Source organism: Pteropus medius, unplaced genomic scaffold (assembly GCF_902729225.1).
Source record: "Pteropus medius unplaced genomic scaffold, Ma_sr-lr_union100, whole genome shotgun sequence".
Lineage (NCBI taxonomy): Eukaryota > Metazoa > Chordata > Mammalia > Chiroptera > Pteropodidae > Pteropus > Pteropus medius.
The window spans coordinates 6,048,360-6,067,099 of NW_024349801.1; the positions used below are offsets into that span (position 1 = coordinate 6,048,360).

General features: G+C 50.4%; 1 protein-coding gene across 3 annotated transcripts; it reads right to left on the reverse strand.

Annotated features, from left to right (window-relative positions):
- Window positions 1–763: 763 nt before the first annotated feature.
- LOC120622962 (malonyl-CoA decarboxylase, mitochondrial-like) lies at window positions 764–5,990 on the reverse strand. 3 transcript variants are annotated; one of them, XM_039888800.1, is made up of 3 exons: window positions 5,407–5,990; window positions 5,032–5,064; window positions 764–966 (listed from the first exon to the last, which is right to left on the reverse strand). In XM_039888800.1, exons 1-2 carry the CDS (start codon window positions 5,932–5,934, stop codon window positions 5,032–5,034), a joined length of 561 nt encoding a protein of 186 aa, XP_039744734.1. In that variant the 5' UTR covers window positions 5,935–5,990; the 3' UTR covers window positions 764–966. The 3 variants fall into 3 exon arrangements, with proteins under 3 accessions (XP_039744734.1, XP_039744735.1, XP_039744733.1); XM_039888801.1 differs by lacking the exon at window positions 5,032–5,064; XM_039888799.1 differs by lacking the exon at window positions 764–966 and having other exon boundaries at window positions 3,911–5,064.
- Window positions 5,991–18,740: the final 12,750 nt, after the last annotated feature.

An 18,740-nucleotide genomic window follows, 5' to 3' on the forward strand; every position in this document is an offset into this window, starting at 1 on the left:
TAATGCCAAAGTCGTGTCAAGCCTCAGTTCTTTCTGTACTGCTAATTCCAGTTATCCTGGATGACACCGTTCAGAAGGTCACTCAACTCTATCTTTCAGGAGAGAAAACGCCGTCTCCTATGCTCTCTTCTGAATGGGCTATGAAGATCTCCCCATTTTTGGTATGTGAAGAAGAGTTACTTTTCATTGTTCAGAAGCCCTGAGCTGGGGAAGGGAGCTGAAAGCCAGCGGAGAGGGTCACGGTGCTGAAGCTAAGACATTTTAGGCACAATTCCAACTCGTGCAAGCTGCTGACCCCCCAGAACATATCTATGAATATGTTCTTTTTTGGTCTAGCTAAGCACGGAATTTAGTAGAACCAACAAGGCCCACTATACTAACTTAAAAGCAAGACAAACCACCAAAAGAAGTTGTACCACTGTGTAGCCAGCTGGGCACTGCGACAGTGGGGACGCTGGCAAGGTCTGACGCACGTTTAGTTCCTTCTCTCGTGTTCCACCTATGCATCTGTTAAGGCCTGCACACCTCTCATTTCACCGAAATGTCTACATTGAAATTGCTCATCAAAACCCCCTCCCATTTTCTATGTCAACTTCCCGCTAGTAGTGCCCACAAATTGCTCACCAGCGCTCAGACCTTCTGCTATGATGAGTTCAGTTCAGTCTCACTGGGGATTTTATCTGTAAGAAATCTAACTCTTCAACCCAAATAGGCCTTTGGGAACGTCTCTGGAGAAAAACGAAAGCCTATCAACCACACACACGGAAAGCACACCCCGCACACAAATAATTGCCCCCACATATACACACCTACACCGGAGGCGTCAACACACAGCATCCACATACCAGATCTGCTATCTCAAAAAACACAACACAGACATTTGATCTTTGCCAGGTTGTAGAAACTTTCTTCAAGGTGGCACTTGTATCTTCCCGGCAGTCTTGAAATTGCTCCTGAACTTCAAATCTAAAAGGATTAAGAATCCCCATGGGAGAGAAAAGAAACCCCGTCTGCTATAAAATATCCAAGGAAAGAAATACACTCCCACTCGGTTCTCTTGCCTTTGGCCTTCATGTTGGGCTACATTTGAAATGGAAGTGTCAGTCTTCCGATTCTTCTCATATTTCCGATAATCGCAACCCTTGGTCAGAGACCAATATCTTAACAAACCGTGCCCTCATTTGTAAACTGGATTTTTAGCAAAGCTCCCTCAGGTATTTCTTAGAAGAGAAGCAGGCTGGCCTTGAGCAAACCGACCACCAGTTGAATCTTTCACCTCAGTGCAGTGCCAGTTGGCTCAGGGAGTTAAGTGACTTGGCTAAGATCACCTAAAATCATGCCTTTAACCAGCGGATGGCAAAGACAGGAAGGGAACTGGCCTCTACTCTCCCCATCCAGTGCTGCTTCCACCACACCCACTGTCCCGCAAGTCACTGAAATCGGCATCCTTTTTGGCTTCACATTGCCAGTTGTTCTAAAGTGCCTTTGTACCCTATAGGATCCAGTAAACAGAAACCTGTGCTGGGCGTGCAATGACCGAATCCATTCCATAATAATGCTCAGGCCGAAGCCAACAGCAGCTCTCCTGTAAACTAGTGTGTGTTTACTTGAGTTTTATCTAGCTAGTCCTAAGGGCAGTGGGGCCCAGGTGAGTAGCATGCCCGTGTGACAGGGTACATGCTGTGTGCACACAGTAAGGGGTGCTGATATCTGGGGCAACTGCAGAGGGAAGTCCCCAATCCCCCAGCATCACAGAGCATCACAGGCCCCTGCGGGTCTGGGACTCCTGCCCCAAAGCTGCACGTACCAAACTTCTGGAGGTTTCTAACATTAAGTTCCTAAGAGTGAAAAGTTCTTAGGAACTTAATGTTAAAGAGCTGTACCGCCTCTTTAACTTGGATGCAAAATCCAGGATGAGGTAGAAGGGAATCGAGATGGCATTAAGTGATTCTGGTGACAGATTAGAATATCAGATCCCAGTGACAATTTCTATGGATGAAAAAACAACAACAAGAAAAAACTATTCACTGAATAATTTCAATGACAGGGATTAACTTTTTTTTTTTTTTTATATAACTATGTAGAGCAAAGGAGAAGGGACCAGATTTAGCCCCAACAGTTAGATGCACTAGATATAAAAGCAGAATTTTTAAGTAGAGCAATGAAGAGGCATAATGAAAACTAGAAAAGGCTTCTAAACCCAATGTGTCCAAGTGCGGAGGCAAAGGTCAGGCTATCGTTATTTATCCTTTGTTCAAAAAATATCTTTAGTCCATGTGGCTTTTTGCCTGCAGGTATGCGACGCTTTTCCCCTCCTGTGTGTTGACAGCTTGGGTGAAAAAAAAAGGGAACACTGAACATCTGAGGAACCGGTGTTCCTGGCAGCTCTGGATTCCCCCAAGGCAAGCTCCTCTCTCCCAACAAGTTTCAATGTCACAGCTTTCAACTGCCATGGTTTCTTCTCAACTGCATGATAATCGAGAGTTTTCTCGTGTGGGCAAGAGCGAGGGGGTACATTCACTAATATGTCAGAGAATCAGCAGATTTAAAACTGGAAGGGACGTCAGAAACCACCCAGGGCCAACACACGCTGAAAGTTGCCAAGGGCAGTCCGAATGTCTGATATGATGTCTTTCTTGGCTGTGCAGAAAACTTCCAAGCCCTCTGGGCTCCCTTCCAGGCTCGAAACTCTGTGAGAGGAGCAGTCTGACATCAAGACAAGTGGGGATTAGAGTGCTGACTTTGTCTTATAGTGGGGCACCCAGGAGTTTATCTTAAGACTTCATTTATCATTTTGCTATGCAAGAAATTAAAGACAAGGTTCCCCATTTTCAAGTAGCTGATCATCTAGTTTGGGGTTGGGAGGGGGAATAATATACTTCGAACATTAAATTCTGTGGTTAGTGTTCTCTCAAGGGAGGCTTGAGAGAACACTAACCACTTGTATAAAATTCAAGTGAAGGGTGCAGACAATAACGTATGCCATGAGGCTCAAAACTAGGTGAGGCCACTTTGAACTGGCGTGGTTAGAAAAGCTGAGTGAATGGGCTAGGGGTAGAGGCAGCTCTTATTCTACCAAGCCTCCCAAGTAGGAATCACACAGGGATTCAGGAACTGTGCATCCAAAAGCAGGCTTGGCTAGAGACAACAGGTGAGAGTAATGAGGAGTAAGGCTGGAAATACTGTCCAGGATGGTTTGATGTACATCAAAGGAACCAAAGGAAAGACTAAATGTGATCCTTCTGGCACGTGAAGCTTGATGCTTTTTCAACAAGGGAGTAAAGACTGACCTGTGGTTTTAGAGAGAGAAGGGCACTGGGATTGCTAAGATGGAAGCTTGCACAAAGTTGTGGAAAGAGTAAATACAGTCACAACTAGAGAATACTAAAACTCCTGACTTGTTAAACTACATAAAACAAAGCCATCAATCAACTATTTTTTTTCTCTTGTCCTCCATTTTATAGAAAAAGGCAAATTCAAAGAGAACAAATCCATTTTAGATCTAGTTAAATGGTCAACTCCAGGAGTCACTGTGTAGTGACCGTGGAGCCATCGAGTTGATTGATGACGTGAGTTGCAACCGTCACCAGCTCTGTATTCTGGGCACAGCACTTGACCTCAGCAAGCATTAATCCCCTTACCTATGGCTTGCTAAGGATGAAATAAGCAAGTTCATGAAAAGCACTTACTACCCACTATGGCTGTTACCAACTCTTCCCATTCTAAAGTGGAAGCTCCTGGACCAAGCAACCTTGGAGCCTAGAGCATGCCTCATATAAGATAAACACCAGATGGCTGCGTGCTGGATGGGTGAATGGGTAGATGATTTCATTCTGAGACAGCCTCCTATGCAGTAAGAATCAAGTTCCAGAAGGACCGTCATAGAGCACTGGTCCCTAATTTGCCAGCCTCCTATGCAGTAAGAATCAAGTTCCAGAAGGACCGTCATAGAGCACTGGTCCCTGCATGAAGAAAAAAAGCCTGCTTGGATGATAGGCTACACCCAAGCCTCCCTTGAGAGGAATCAGATGGAAATGCATGAAGTATGTGAAACACGAATCAGATGGCTTGAGCCAGTAACATGGTCGATTCGGCGTAGTAAGACTCCATGACTAATTTGGTGCTGGTGCAATAAACAACTGTGGGTTCTCAGTCTGTGAAGGTTTGTGGCCCTAGGTAACAGTATTGTAAATCGACCAGCTATCATGAGAAATCAAATCACAGCCATTATCATTACTCTGAGATTAATCTTTAACAACATCCAATTTCTGTGCATCTAAGGCTAAGTAACTAAGAAAGATAGTTTCTGACACCACTATAACTCATATAACATGATGGGGATATGAAGTGTAGTACAAAGAACCCCAGATTTGGATCTGGGCGGATGATCCAAGACATATCTATTTGCTCTAAGTTCTTGGGCAAGTCACACAACCTCAATATACGTTTCTTTTAGTGTAAAAGTGGACATGCATATCACCTATCTAGAGTGAGGCAATAAACACTATAACTACCATGCCAGTGTTCTTATATAAACTAGGACATGTTGTTCCACTGTTCAGTATGAAATTCTGAATGTCAGAACTTCCTGAAACTTTCAAATAATTTGTTTACTAAAAGCAAGTTGTGGTCCCTCCACATTTAAAACCAATAGTACAAAAGGACTATATTCAACTATTGGCACTCTTTCAAAAAAGTCATTATTTAAATCGAAGTATTTATTTGCATCTAACATGAGCTCACCGTGCTAAGCACCTGATCACTTCAAGAAGTCAACCAAGAATCAAGTTTCAGGGCTGAATTCCGGAAGGCAAAAAGCCCTGCAGCAGAGAGGTTATGCAGCACACAGACGACCAGAAGGCGCCCAGCTTCCTAGACGGTGGCAATCTCATCATCTAGTCAGTCATCTTTGTGCTGTTTCACAGGACTTCTTACACGACGACAGTTTACACACCGTGAGTATGCATTTAATTTTTGCTGACACCATCCAGGTTTTCAGAAAGGCTGCCTGATGCCCAGTTTGGTACTCACTCAAGTATATACTGCATAGATGAAACTTCTCAGCTAAAATAATAAACAGGCATGGAGCGCTCTAATCATGAACGAGGCGTGACAGTTGCCTTTAACGGTAGGCAAGTGCCATTTCTAGTAAGCACAACACAGTAAGGACTGGAGCAAGATATAACTAGAGGGAGCTAAGGATTCAGAAAGCGTCGGGAAGGGACGGGGTTCAGGAGTGCAACTCAAGGCGAAGTGTGCAGGGCTTCAGGAAGGGAAGGCAGAGTGTTTGGGGCTTGAGCGGCAGGTGAGGACTATACAGGGAAGACCGTCAAGGGCCCGCAGACCTAGGCGCAAGGCGGGGGCACGACCTGGGCTGTCCCCATTGCCCGCGGGTCGGAGCCTTACCCGGACGTGCGGCCCCTCCACCAGCTTGAGGGCCTGCGCCTCGAGCAGGTCGGCCCGCAGCTGCACCAGGAAGCGTACGCCGCCGTCCAGCTTGCTGATGTGGTGGAAGAGACCGCGGTAGCGCGGCACCAGGGCGTAGCGCAGCCGGTCCTCGGCCTGCAGCAACACGGCCGCCTCCCGCGGTTGCTGGCGCAGTTGCAGCACGCCGGCGCTTTGCTCTGCCACCTGGCCGTGGTCCACGCCGAAGCCCTGCGCCAGGCGGCCCAGCAGCTCGGCGCGTTCGGCCGCGTTGGCCAGGCCGCCGTAGACTCTCACAAAGTCCGCGCACTGGCCCTCCGCCGGCGCCCGGGTCTTCTCACGCAGCCCGTAGGACTGCGTCGCGGGTACCGCGCGGTGAAGCAGCTCGTCCATGGCACCCACCACCGCCTGCACAGTTAACAGCCGGACTACAGGTGGCCGCGGCGGCCGTCGGGGCAGCCTCAGCGTGAGGAAGCACCGCGTCGTCAGACTCGATCGGAGGCCAAGCATAGTTCCAGAGAACAGCTGCCTAGCAAACGCCGCCAGCCTCCTCACTGTTGTGCTTCCGGCTTCCGACTTCCGGTGTGCGCCGGCCTCATTGGCCGAGGCCGGAAGACGGGCAGGGCGCAGGCCAATGAGAGGGCAGAGCGGAGGGACTGGGGCGGGGCGAGCGCGGGGCGGAGCGCGACCCGAGGCCAAGTGCAGCCAAAGGTCCCAGCACCGCAGCGAGGCAGGCTGCGGCTTCATCCCCTCCCCTCCCCTCCACTCCCCTCCCCTGTCACCTGGCTACCCAAAGTCAACGTCTCAGCCTCGCTCCTCTTAACCCGGAGATGAACTCTCCAACCTCAGGGTGCGTCAAAGTCACCTGGAGAACGTGTTAAGCATGCAGATTCCTGGGCCTTATTCCCAATGGGTTTGAGTAGGCGCGGAGGAATCGGCGTGCCTACGAAGTTTCGTGGTGGCAGTTCTCTGGCAAGGTAACCTAAGTGCTCTCAATTCATTGTCAGAGTCTGATTATACAAGCGAGTCCCAGAGTTGCAGCTCTTCTCTGTTCTGAGCTCCGGACCCAGCTTCCAGCTGCCTGCTAGAGCGCTTTTCATGGATGCCACAAACGGGGCTCTCCTGAGCATCTTGTTCCCAACAGGTCCCTCCTTCTTTTGTTCTTATTCATTCATTCGTTCAACAGAGTATTAATCGCCTGGTATATGCCAGGTCCTATATTAGGCACGGGGATAAAAAAAAACCAGACAGACCTTATCGTATCCCATGGACTTCACAGTCTAATGAAGGAGACAAATGATAACGAAACTACAAATTGTGATAAGTGCTATAAAGGGAATAAACAGGGTGGATTGATACAATACAGGACCAGAGTGGATTTTCCACTGGGCAGAGTCATCAGGGAAGACTTCTCTGAGGAGGTGATATTTAAGCTGAGACCAGAAGCTAGTTGTGGGTTGGGGTTTGAGGGGGAAAGCCCAGAGAAGCTGATCTATCCACTCTTCCAAGTTCAAAAGCACAATTTTTATAACCTCTGTCATGCCCTTTGTCCTAACATCTAAGTTTTATTGCTTTCTATGTTAAAAGGCCTCCTGAATTCATTTCTTCTCTCTGGCCCACTGCTCCTATAGCCCATGTCACTTCTCACCAGGGCCACTGCAGTAATCTCTTTGCTTCCAGGCTTAATCCCTTCAATCTATTATCTGTATCAGCTTCAGAATGACCTTTCTGAATTATCAATCTAATGGCATGACATTCACATGCCATTGGTCAAAAAAACATATTTTAGCGTAACTGGCAGAGCTTGGCACCAACAACCCCTACTTCCCTATCCAGCCCGTCTTCTGTTTCTTCCCACCTCATGTTCCTGACTCCTTGGCTTGGTGCTCCCAAACTTTTAGATTTTGGGATCTGTTTTCAAAATACTGGGAGCACTGATGCATAACTGGAGGGCAAGAGAGAGAGGTGGTTATTAGTGGTGGTATGGGTGTTGTTGGTGGCTAAAATTGCACTCAGTCTGTAGTTTCCACACATGCACCCATTTCAGATAGTCTGTCTTTACAGGAGTGATATTTTTGCCATGGGTAGTGAGAGATTGGAGGGAGTTGCCAAATTTAGTGGAGGAGTCCTAAAAAAATAAAAAACTAAATAAATAAATAAATAAATAAATAAATAAATAAATAAATAAATAAATGAATAAATCCAGCCAAGAGCCCACTTGGAAAAAGAGGAAGCTCATCTAGATACAAAGGATGAAGAAGAGCAGCAAAGATCTGGGGACAGATGGTGGATAGTGTGCCCAGGGCAAGTGGGCTCTGGGGCAAGGGCTTTCTTGTTTGTTTGGGGGATGTACAGGGCACCTGGTGATCAGTGGGTACTAGAAGGGTGTACCCTTCCCTTTCTTCGTCATACACTGGTAACTCAAGTCCCACTAAAGTCCCTCTGATATCCCCCTGACATGGCTGTGAGGAGAGAGATGTGTGCAGGCACTGGCTAAGCCCTATACACACCTCTAACATTAACAACACGTCACCACTTACTAAATGCCATTCACTGTAATTAGCCCTTAGATGCATTATCTCATTTAATCCTCACAACAACCATATAGGGCAAGAACTATTCTCATTTTATCAAAATGGACAAGGAGGCACAGAGAGATACAGGGACTTGTATGAGTGCTTGCAACTAGTAAATAGTGGTGGTGGTTTCTAGATCTGAGACTGGAGTGTGAAAGGACTGTTTGGACACGGGCCAGACTCACTCCAAAGTTTGTACTCTTTCCACCCCAGGATCCTGCTTCTGCTAACATGAGGATTTCTGCATTACTTAGAGTTGAGTTTGTTTTTGTGCTGAAGTGTTGAGGAAAATACGGAAGACATAGGAATATAATCAATACCAAATCCCTTCCACATGGCAGATAGTTTACTGCATTTAATCCTCATGTCAACTCTTGTCAGATAGTTGTCCCCAACTACAGATGAGGCTGAGGCTTGAGAGGGCACATGACTTACCAAGGTCATCCTGTTAGTGAGAGGCAAAGCCCAGGTTTGACCCTTGTCTACGGACTCCAAAGCTTTTCCTTTCTCTACTCTCCTGAGTTAGGTTTCTAGAAAGGTTTTCCTTCCTCAGAGGCCATACAGGAATCATCCGTTTGCTCCCCAGTTCAATTCCAGTGGTGATGGGAACCAATAGGTGGTATTTTATTATGGGGAGTGACTCAAAGGGAGGCCAGCCCTAAGAGATCAAAATTTATGAAGCTCCAGAAATGAGCAGAAAGTCCTGAGAGAGACACAGAAGCGCTTGGGTATTCATGTGAAAATGGGTTAAATGGGGATGAAAATAGGAACCACCGCACAGGATCAGGAATGAGGCATCACGCTGAGATCTGTACCTGGCACAGGGCGAACTCTGCAGAATGCTAGCTGCCATTATTATTACTATGATTATTATTATTATTAACGACGGATCCCAGGAGACAGAGTCCGGCCTAGAAACTATGTCAACTGCCTCAGGGTTCTGAGTCTTTTCCATTCAGACTGCTCCCTCCCACCTCTCCCTGCACACACCCCAGTTTAGAATAATCTGCAGCTGGCGGGAGCCCAGGGTCTGTATCCTGTCCAGGCCCCTAATTGGGAGCTTCTGTGTCTCTTACACTATGACCACATCCCTGGAAAGAAGGCTCAGCCGTGGGTGCCCTGGCAGGCTTGCCGCCTCGTGCTCCAAATGGGAAGGAGCTGGAGAGTGGCTCCGGGCTGTGTGGCAATGGGGTGCCGGCTGTAGGATCACGGGGCCCTTGCTGGGGCTGAAGGCAGTGTGGAGGCCTCTCCGGTTCTCAGGGACATGGTGCCTCTCTGCATGCTCCTCTGGGCTCCGGCAGGTACTGGGTGGGGCTGGGCCCTGGGCCAGTGCCTACTCCCTGGCATGACCTGCTGGTTCAGGACAGGCAGCAACTGGCAGAGGGAAGGTGCAGCCAAGTGGAGAAAGGTACACTCAGAGGTAGGACTTGCCCAGAGCCTGCACCGGGAAGCCTGCTCCTGTCAGGGCGCCAAAGCCAGCCCCCCAGAATCGCTCTTCCTTCCTCCCAGCTGCTCAGACTCAACCTTGACTCTTTGTTTGTTTACATTCCAACCCATTGGCAGACCCTACCAACTTTACCCGTAAAGGTATTTGGACTTTGACCACTAGGCACCATGCCCGCTGCGCCCGTGGTCAGCATGGATAGCCACAAGACCTCCTAACCACAGCCCACCCTCCACCCAGCAGCCGGGATAATCACACCACACGAAGCCGGGTGGCACCCCTGGCCCTGCAGTGATGTCCCTCTCACCCAGGTGTAAACCAGTCCTGTCTGGCTCCTTCCACCTTGGCCCTCTAGGCCCCTTGCTGCCTCCCTCCCCGAGCCTAGACTGCATGTCCCTCAGACTGCCACGTGATTCGTGCCTCACTCATTCAGGTCTCTGAGCTCAAATGTCTTCTCAGTGGCTAGAGCACCTATATAAACAGTAACTTCTACCCTCCTTAGCCCCCTGTGTTTCTACATGGCCTCACCACACTTTACTTATTGCATGCTTACTTATTCATTTGTTTGTCTGGATCCCAACACTGGGATGCAAGTTAGCACAGGGCAGGCTGTTTTCTGTTCTATTCTCTGGTAGATCTCAAATCTCATACAGGGCCCAGCACATAGTAGGTGCTCGCTCAATAAATACCACTGCATGAATTGAACCGCAAGCATATCCTAAGCAAGAGACCACTAGGATCATGACCTCCTGGGCCCCTTCCTCTGGGACTGACCTTTCTGTCCCTGGTGACATAACGTCAGATGGCGCCTTTAAAATGCTGGCTTTCCCTCTGGCAGAGCCCCAGGAGAACTCTAGAGTGGGAGGCAGGAGGCTGGAGCTGGGCTTCTTCCTGGCCACAGGGCTGGGGTGGGTCTCACTGCATTCATCCAGCCAGCAGGGGGCTAGTGCTCTGCACAGACAGAGGCCGGGTGACAGATCGCAGTGCATGTTGGGGGAGCTCATCAATCAGGGCATGGCAGTGAGCAAAAGGCAAACGCAAAACTGACAAGGAACGCTCCGACCCTGGCAAGCAGAGTTGGGAGAGTTTCCTCAAGAGAAAGAGTAAAGACTGGAAGGCATTAGCCAAAGGAAGCTGGGGGAGAAGGAGGCTGCCTCCTGGGAGGGGAAGTGACGGCAGAGCTGGCCTGGGTTCTCTCCAAGGGACTTTCTATCTCAGATATCCCAGAAGTCGGCTCCTCCAACCCTCTCTCCCCTAATATCAAGTGGCTTGGGGAGTAGCGGGAGTATGTAATAGGAATTGTAGGTCGAGATCGTAGGCTTATCCACATGAACTGTTACAGTGCAAACCCCATGCATCTCCAAGCTGTTGTTTAGACACTATCATATCTTAGAGAGACAGGCGGTCGTGGGCCGAATGGTGGCCCCCAACATATATGTCAACGTCCTAACCCCAGGAACCTGTGAATGTGACCTTATTGGGAAAAGGGGTCTTTGCAGATGTTATCAAGTTAAGGGTTCTTATGAGAGAGGGAGATTTAAGACACAGGGAAGGAGGCAGAGACTGGAGCCACACAGTCATAAGCCAGGAAAGCCTGGGGCCACCAGAGCTGGAAGAGGCAGGAAGAATCTTCCCTTAGAGCCCCCGGAGGGAGGGCGGCCCCGCCCACACCTCCATGTAGGACCTCTGGCCTCCGGAACTGTGAGAGAATAAACTCGGTTGTTTTAAGCTGCCCAGTTTGTGGTCATTTGCTACAACAGCCCTGGGACACTCATACAGGAAGGACTGCAAGGGGATCAAAACCTGACTGACTGCAAAGGGATTTCGTTTAGGATTACCCTTCCTTCCAAGTTTCAGGTTTGGGCTTTAAGCGCAGTTCCCACCCAGCCACGCACCCTGCTCCGTCCTGGGAGTTGGGGGGCGGGCGCATCACCAGTCGGGAGAATGCGGTTCTGCAGGGCGTGGCCACGGTGCCCGCACCTCCTCCCTCCCAGAGCCTGGGCTTCGAGTTTGCCCAAGGCGGAGTCATATGAGTCCCTGGTTCACAAGGCAGCCTGTGAGGTGTAGCCTGGCTCTGCCTGACCTGACCTGCCTGTTGCTGTAGCCTGGAAGCCCTGGGAATTTGCTGTCAACCTCGGAGGCCACTTAAAGCGGGAAAACAGATTGTTCTACTAATTGGTAGTGACGTTCTACCAATCCTGGGAGAGGTCCCGGGCTCCCAGGGTGAACCCTGAATCTGAGTACAAGGAGGCATGCTGCTCCCTAGGAAGGTGGTGGGAGGACCGAAAGGCCAAGGAGGAGAAATGGGGGGCACCATTTACGGAGCATTCGCCACGCCTCCAGAGCTTAGCATGCCACCTGCATTACACCAGGGGCGGTTCAGCTTCCCTCCCAGCGAGGAAACTGAGGCAACACGACCTTCCCAGGGCTATCCCCCACCCTTCGTAAGTGGCAGGGTTGGGCTTAGAACCCTGGAGAGGCCAATTTTGGCCGAGCAGCTGAGAAGGCATAAAAGGGGCTCCTGACCAAGCCAAGGGCCCAGGGTGGGGAGGGCAGAGGTCAAGGGTTCAGGAGTGAAGCAGAGATCAAGGGCTAAGGGGAAGGGAGCAGAGGCCAGGGGCTCAGGGGAAACCAAGGTCAAGAGCTGGGTGGAACAGAGGCCAAGGGTTGGGAGGGGTGGGCGCAGGGCTCAAGTAACTCCACAGGGACAAGGGTAACCAGGGCTGGACACAGTGTCCTTTGGGGCGGAACTGGGATGACGAGCTGGGTGGACTCTGATTCCGGCCTCGGGGTGGGAGCTGGGTTCGCTGCTCCCCGGGTGACTCTCATGGGCAGCCAGGGGTGGTGGTGGCTCCAGAGAAATCCAGGCTCAGACCATAGCCCTGCCCTCCCTGGCAGGACAGAGGGGCGGTGTCTGGGTTGAGCCTTGAACAGGGTGAGCCGGACAGAGAAACTCAGGCTGGGGAAACAGCATGAGTGAAAGTGAGGCATGAACCTTTGAGAACTCAGCAAGGCTGCCGTGTCCCCCTGCATGGGGCAGGGTGGGGACGTGGGATGGGGCCTTGGGTGTCTGCCAGGTCTGCGGTTCCTCTGCAGGCCCTCAGGCCCACACCGTGAAGCACGTGGTTATGAGAGGGGGGAATTAGGGCGCAGAGGGGCCATGTGGGAAGGGAGTAGGGTGGGGGCTCATTCGCCGTATGTCAGGCTCTGGCCCAACTCCCAGGGTCTCTGAGTCGGAAAACCCATCGCCTGTCTTGGTCGGCCTGGCAGAGCCAAGGCAGGTTCCGGCCTCTCTCCCTGGCCTCAGTGTGGCAGTGAGTGGGGTGTTGGGCCTGGAGCCTCGAAAGCCCCCATTTCTATCTGAGACAGTACGTAGTCGGTAGCATCATTGATGACAATAACCAGCATGTGTTTGAGCACCTTCTGCACGCGGGGCGTGTGCTTAGGCTGCCCAGAGGTGCTCCCCTGGCCCTCCAGCAGCCCTGCGTGGGGGACCACAGTTAGCCCATTTCACTGCTGGGGAGACTGAGGCCCCGGGGCATGGCACTTCGCCAATTTCTCAGGATGGCAAGTGCGGCATTAGGGTTCCCACCGGTGCCCCCTGACTCCGCAGCCCACATGCTTAACCTTCCTTTCTCCAGGGCCAGCAGGCCAGAGGGCCACCTCTCTGGAGACCTTCCTCCTCTCTGGCCTGGTCAGGCCCCGACACCAGACTCACGGCTGCCCCGAAAAGGCCTGCCCCTCATGCCTCTGGCCCCCTCCTTACCTGATGACAAGCAGGCTGGGTGCTGTGGGGCTGACAGGCGACCAGTGCTGATAGAACAGGCACAGTGGAGCTGGCCCTCCCCCGGGGGAAACCCCCCCACCCCAGACTTGGATGTGACAACAGAAAAGTGGGAGGATAAGAGGTCAGGCTGGCCTGTTTGTCGCATCACAAAGTCCTGCCCTGGGCTGGCTGGGGGTCGGTAGAGGGAAGGCCCAGAGAGGCTCTGCCCAAGGGACCTGGCCGGGCCCAGCTTCCTCCCTCTGCAGTGTCTCCACCGGAGTACCCATTGCCTCAGTGGGGCACCTTGAAAATGAGCACATCTTGCCCAGGTGAGCCTGAGGCTGAGATTGCTGCCATTGGATGCTTCAGAACTCTGATCGGGGGGCAGGTGCTACGGTGGTCAAGTGGGCCAGGCAGTGCCACCACCTGCTTGCAGCCTGGCCTGGGGCCAAGGTCCAAACCTCTGCAAGACTCAGTCTCCTCATCTGTCCTGTGGAAGTGCACTCAGGACGCCAGGCCTGTGTGCATCCTTGGTATCTCAGATAGGCAGCCCTCCACACCTGTGATGGGGCAGGTGCCCTTCTCTATTTACTGGAGCTTTCTGGACGGAGCTGCAAAAGATCACAGTGCACTCCAGAAAGAGGTGGAGCCAGCTGATCCCGGAAGCATGGCCACCACCAAGCAGCTGCCTCCCAAAGACAGAAGTGACAATGGATCAGCTGGGGAGGAAGCTGCCCACTGCCATTCAGAAGGACCTGCAAATCATCTCATCCAATACTCCAAACTTTCCCCCCCACAGCAGCCACAGAAGCTTTTAATAAAATAACAACAATCTCAGTTGGAATACCAACATGAACAATTCTAAATTAAAAAGTTGTTTTATTGGTTCACGCCTGTCTTATAAATTAAAATGGATATATTACTTATTGTAAATTCAGCAATGGCCACACATCTCATAAGTGAGGATGCCAGGATTAAGACCCATATTTGTGTGAAAATATGTTCTGGCCTCTATTGTCACAAGCAGTCCTTTGTAATGACAAAATTGAAAACAACTGTGTAAAAGCTACACAGTACCCTATATGTCCAAAGGTCATCAATATCACAAAGGTGACTGAATACAGTCATAGCTGGGATAGGCTGGTGAGTTTGGATGAGTAATAAAGTACAGGCAGATATAATTCATAAACTGTACCGGCTCTGTGGGAAATTATGCTTTGTCCTGCAAGAAATCTCTTGGATCTGACAGCTGAATGGATATGTTTTCCCTCTGACCTAACCTTGTTCTGTGCTCAAATCCTCCCTCTGCTCTGAAGTGGTGGCCCTGTCTGATGGTGGCAGCACGATCCACCACCTCCTCCGCATGTGGACACACTGGCCTTTGATTCAAGGACCTAAAAGAAAAGATGTGGAGAGTGTTTCTTTGGGCTCGACTGATGTCAGTGCTCAAGTAGAGGTTCAGTTTGGAGGGACGTAGGTGCCGCGTGTTCGTTAATCATTTTCTCCCATGTGCGTTTGCATGTGCAGGCCCCCTCCTGCCCGGGTCTAAGGCCAGTACTATTATCATGGTTGTTTTTAGTACATCACATTCCTCTTCAGAACTCCTGCTCTCAGCTGCTTCCTTGGAGGGTGGTGGTTGCACAATCCCAAGGTCTTGGATAAAAATCTTTCTTTCAGGAACAAGGCTGTTTTGAGAATAGCACAAATTGGAAGCGAGGGGTTTGGGATGTCCCGTGCTTGTTTCAACGAGCTGATCTGTGTCTGTGGTTACACAGTACTGAGAGAGAGCTCTGAGTCACGCAGATAAAAAGCTGTGGATTATCATAGTTTTAGACAGTTCTCTCAGTGTGTGCTTCAACTCAACAGATTTTGGGAGAAGCAGCGGTATTCTGAGGGCTTAATGAAGTTGAGATTAGCTTGCACCACAAACTGACAGGAAGGTGGCGCCATTGAGCTAATATCTGATATATCACATTTATGAATAGTTTTTTTTTTTTGCTGCAGTTAAAAGTAATTACGAATACAACTTTTAAGCGAAAACTTAATAAAGTATCTTTGGAGCTCCGGAAGGCCCACAGAGCTTGGCCAGTGCCCCAACATCACTGTGTCAAGCAGTCACCAGGCCACACTGTGGAGCCACCTCCTGGCCACAGAGGGCAGTTCCTCTGGCCAGACGGTGGGTTCTCCGGAACATATCTGAAGAGAGTGCCTTAAAAGCCCAAGGGGAAAAGTTTGCTTTGTGTGTCCAGAGACAGGATCCTTCAAAGTGTTTCCCATGTGAGATGTGTGCTAATCTGGTGGTTCTCGGACAAAGTGATAATTTCATTTCATCCTTTTCTAATTCTTGTTCTTTCAAGAGACTTTTAAGGACCTTTTGATTCTGTGAGCTCTGGCAGGGGGAGCGGGGGTGGGGGAATTATGTGAAAGCCAGGAGAGCAGCAGACTTGGGCAGCCCCAGGCCCCTGCAGGCTCTGCGTATTGTCATCTAGCTCCTGTGAGAGAATGGGGAGCCTGATGTGCAGGATCTGGGTACAGGTTTAACACGAGGGTGGGTTTGTTCTTGCTAAGAATTTAGGTTAAGCTCCGAGTTCAGGTAAAGAAGAGGCAACACCGCTATCTAGTGGCAAATGGGGTGGACAGCACCCACGATGGCCCTTGATTCAGATACAGCTGTTCCAGGCTCAGAACTATTTTTTGCATCAGGATGAGTCTCTCTGATCCCGTGTGACGGTGGCCTGAGACAGCAGAGGGATTCATGGGCTTCTTGCCTTTCCAGCCACAGCACTGTCACCACCCAAGGAGCCACCACACATAAGACCTTGCTGTGCAGTGGGCACCATGCTGGACTCTCCTGGAATCTCCTCTCATAGCCCCAGGAGAGGGCCACTAATGTTAGCATTCTGTGCAGGGCAGTGACATGCAGACCTGCATTCACAGCCAGGCGGGCAGCCCCACTTAACCTCAGGGGGATTTGGGGACACTGTCTAGCTCAGGAGAGGTGGAAGTGGGACCACGTAAAAGAGAAATGTGGCTTTTTAATTTCCCTCTTTGGGTTTAAAGGGAATGTCCCCTGATAGGTCTTGGGTCACACAGCAGTGCTGTAAGAGCGGGAGTTCCCGAGCCAGTCTCTCTGGGCTCCTCCTCTCTGCAGCTTTGTTGGGCTGTCTTGTCGGGACCCAGGTGGCAAAGCACAGAGTCTGATGCTGGTCAGGCCTGGGCTCCTGTCCCAGCTCCAACCTCACCAGCTGCTCAGCCCTCTCAGAGCCTCAGTTTCCTCATATGCAAATGAAAAATAAACTGAAGCCTCCCTCAGGCTTTAGTGTGGAGAACATCTGGCCCAGAGCAGAGATAAATGCCGTTTCTTTCTCCTTTCCTTGATGATTAAGTATTAGCTATTTAAGAAATGCAAATGTAATTCAGAAAAAAAATCAAAGGCAAGAAAGAGACCTGTGTTCACCTCAACTGATTTTGCTAAGGTGCAAATAATGCAGAAACTTTCTGTGGTGAATAGAAACCATCCGGCGGCTTTTGTTTCTAAGAATAGATCAAAAAGAATTTCATATTCTAATGAATGTCTTAGAATTAAAAATCAGAAAGAGAAGTTCACTCCATTTAAGTCTTAAATGCTCCTTAGGCTTAATTTCAAACAAAGCCCAGAATAAGCTGATGCTTGCGAAATGTTAAGAGAGCCACACCCCCGTCCCTTTTAAGCACATGCAGAACAAGGAAAAAGTGGCCCCATTGCAGGAGTGTTGTTATGCCCTCAGACGACCAAAAGAGGGCAGAGCTATACAAGCCTTAGTAGCTCTAGACCTGGAGGCAGTGAAGACCCAGCTCTCAGAAAGGGAAGGAGGGCGGGGAGGGGGGGGGAGGGGGCGAGAAGGAGAAGGCGGAAATCAGAGTGACTCCAGCCAGCAAGGCAGAGCTGGTTCAGGGCTGGGTTGGGAGACCTTGGGCCATGCTGCTGAGCCTAGGGCTCCTCAAATGGAAGGGGGGTGCTGCTTAGTTTTCAGGGGGTGGAGAGGATGCCTCAAGCATTCACACAGTGCTCAAAGTAGAAATTTCTGGGAACAAATTACTCCACCTAGTCACCTGGTAGAAACTGCGAGCAGAAGCCAGAAAACTGCCAAACACTGTAACAGCCAAATAAAGAGATGATCGATTCCAGAACCTACATTAAGGTAAGCTCAACAGTGGTCCCTAGTCAAAGTCCAAATGCAGGAACATTTGTAATAAAGATGATAACTAGTGTGCTTTAAATGCTTTACATACGTCATCTCAGCAGACCCTGAGGTAGGTGCTGTGGTTAACTCCATTTACAGATGGGAATACTGAGGCAAAGCGAGAGCAGACGGGTTGCTCCAGGACAGCCAGCTGGGAAGTGGCCGGAGCCAAAGCCGGTAGCCTCGACCCTTTATGCCATGCATTGCCTTTCAGAACAAAAAGGGGCCCATGAATGAGTCAGAGCGGGTTAGCCCCAGGTCCATTAGCCGCCCTTAAATCAGGATTATTCTAAATGCCAGCAGAGCCCAGGACTGAGCCTCCGGTGAGACCCTCTTGAATGGGATGGAAAAATCTGGGGTCTGCCTGAACCACAGACAGCAAAGCCATTAGAGATGAGAACAGTCATGGTGGGCAGGGCCGGTGGGGCTTACCGAGGAGGAGCTGGCTGCATGAGGGCGGTGGAGTACAGCTTCAGCCTTGAGTCTGGGGCGCTATGCGAACTGACTCATTGATGATGACAATTTACTGAGCACCTACTGTAAGCCTGCCACACTGCGGGGCACTTTCCAGAGGACGATACTGTGGTCAGAGTGGTTGGCAGGGTCCCCTAAGAGCAAGGGAGAATGCAAACTAGGCCTGGGAGACAGCGCCATAGCCACTGTATCCCCTTTGCGATGACATCACCTAGGCGGCAGGTAGCTCTCCTGTAGGATGTAAATTCACGCTATCCAGAGAATAACTTTGTGTCGCCTCTAAAGCCAGCTGCTGCCTGCTTTCGCGTCCTGCTCTGCCATGGTCATTGTGTGAAGGACAACATACGTACGCTGGGCATTCTGATCATCCCTCAGAGGAAATGGGAAGCCAGGCCATCTTAGCCACCTTCTGCCTTCTAGGAGCTGTCAGGTGAGAAGTAAGCAATGAGGGGTTTCCTGCAACATTCATGACACGAGGTGGGTTTCAGCTCAAGCGCAGTACAAAGGAGGCCTCATAAGCTCTTTTCCTTCAGTGATCTGGACTGAGGTATGGAAAAGAGAGCCCCGTGCATCCTTATCTATCCATCCTTGTCCATCCATCCATGTCAATTCTGGCTGCTTTAATAAAATACCACAGAATGGGTGGCTTATAAATAGAAATTTATTGCTTACAGTTCTGGAGTCTGAAAATTGGAGGTCAAGGTGCCGGCACGGTTGAGTGAGGGCTCTCCCCCGTGTTGCAGACTTCTCATTGTGTCCTCACATGGCGGAAGGAGGGAGGGAGCTCTATGGGGTCTCTCTTATAAGGGCACTAATCCCACTTATGAGAGTTC

Coding starts and splice junctions, on each gene's coding strand:
- LOC120622962 (XM_039888800.1), bottom strand. CDS start 5,934: ATGCTTGGCCTCCGATCGAGTCTGACGACGCGGTGCTTCCTCACGCTG. Junction 5,065..5,406: donor TGGAGGGGCCGCACGTCCGG/GTAAGGCTCCGA, acceptor TTATTATTTTAG/CTGAGAAGTTTCATCTATGC.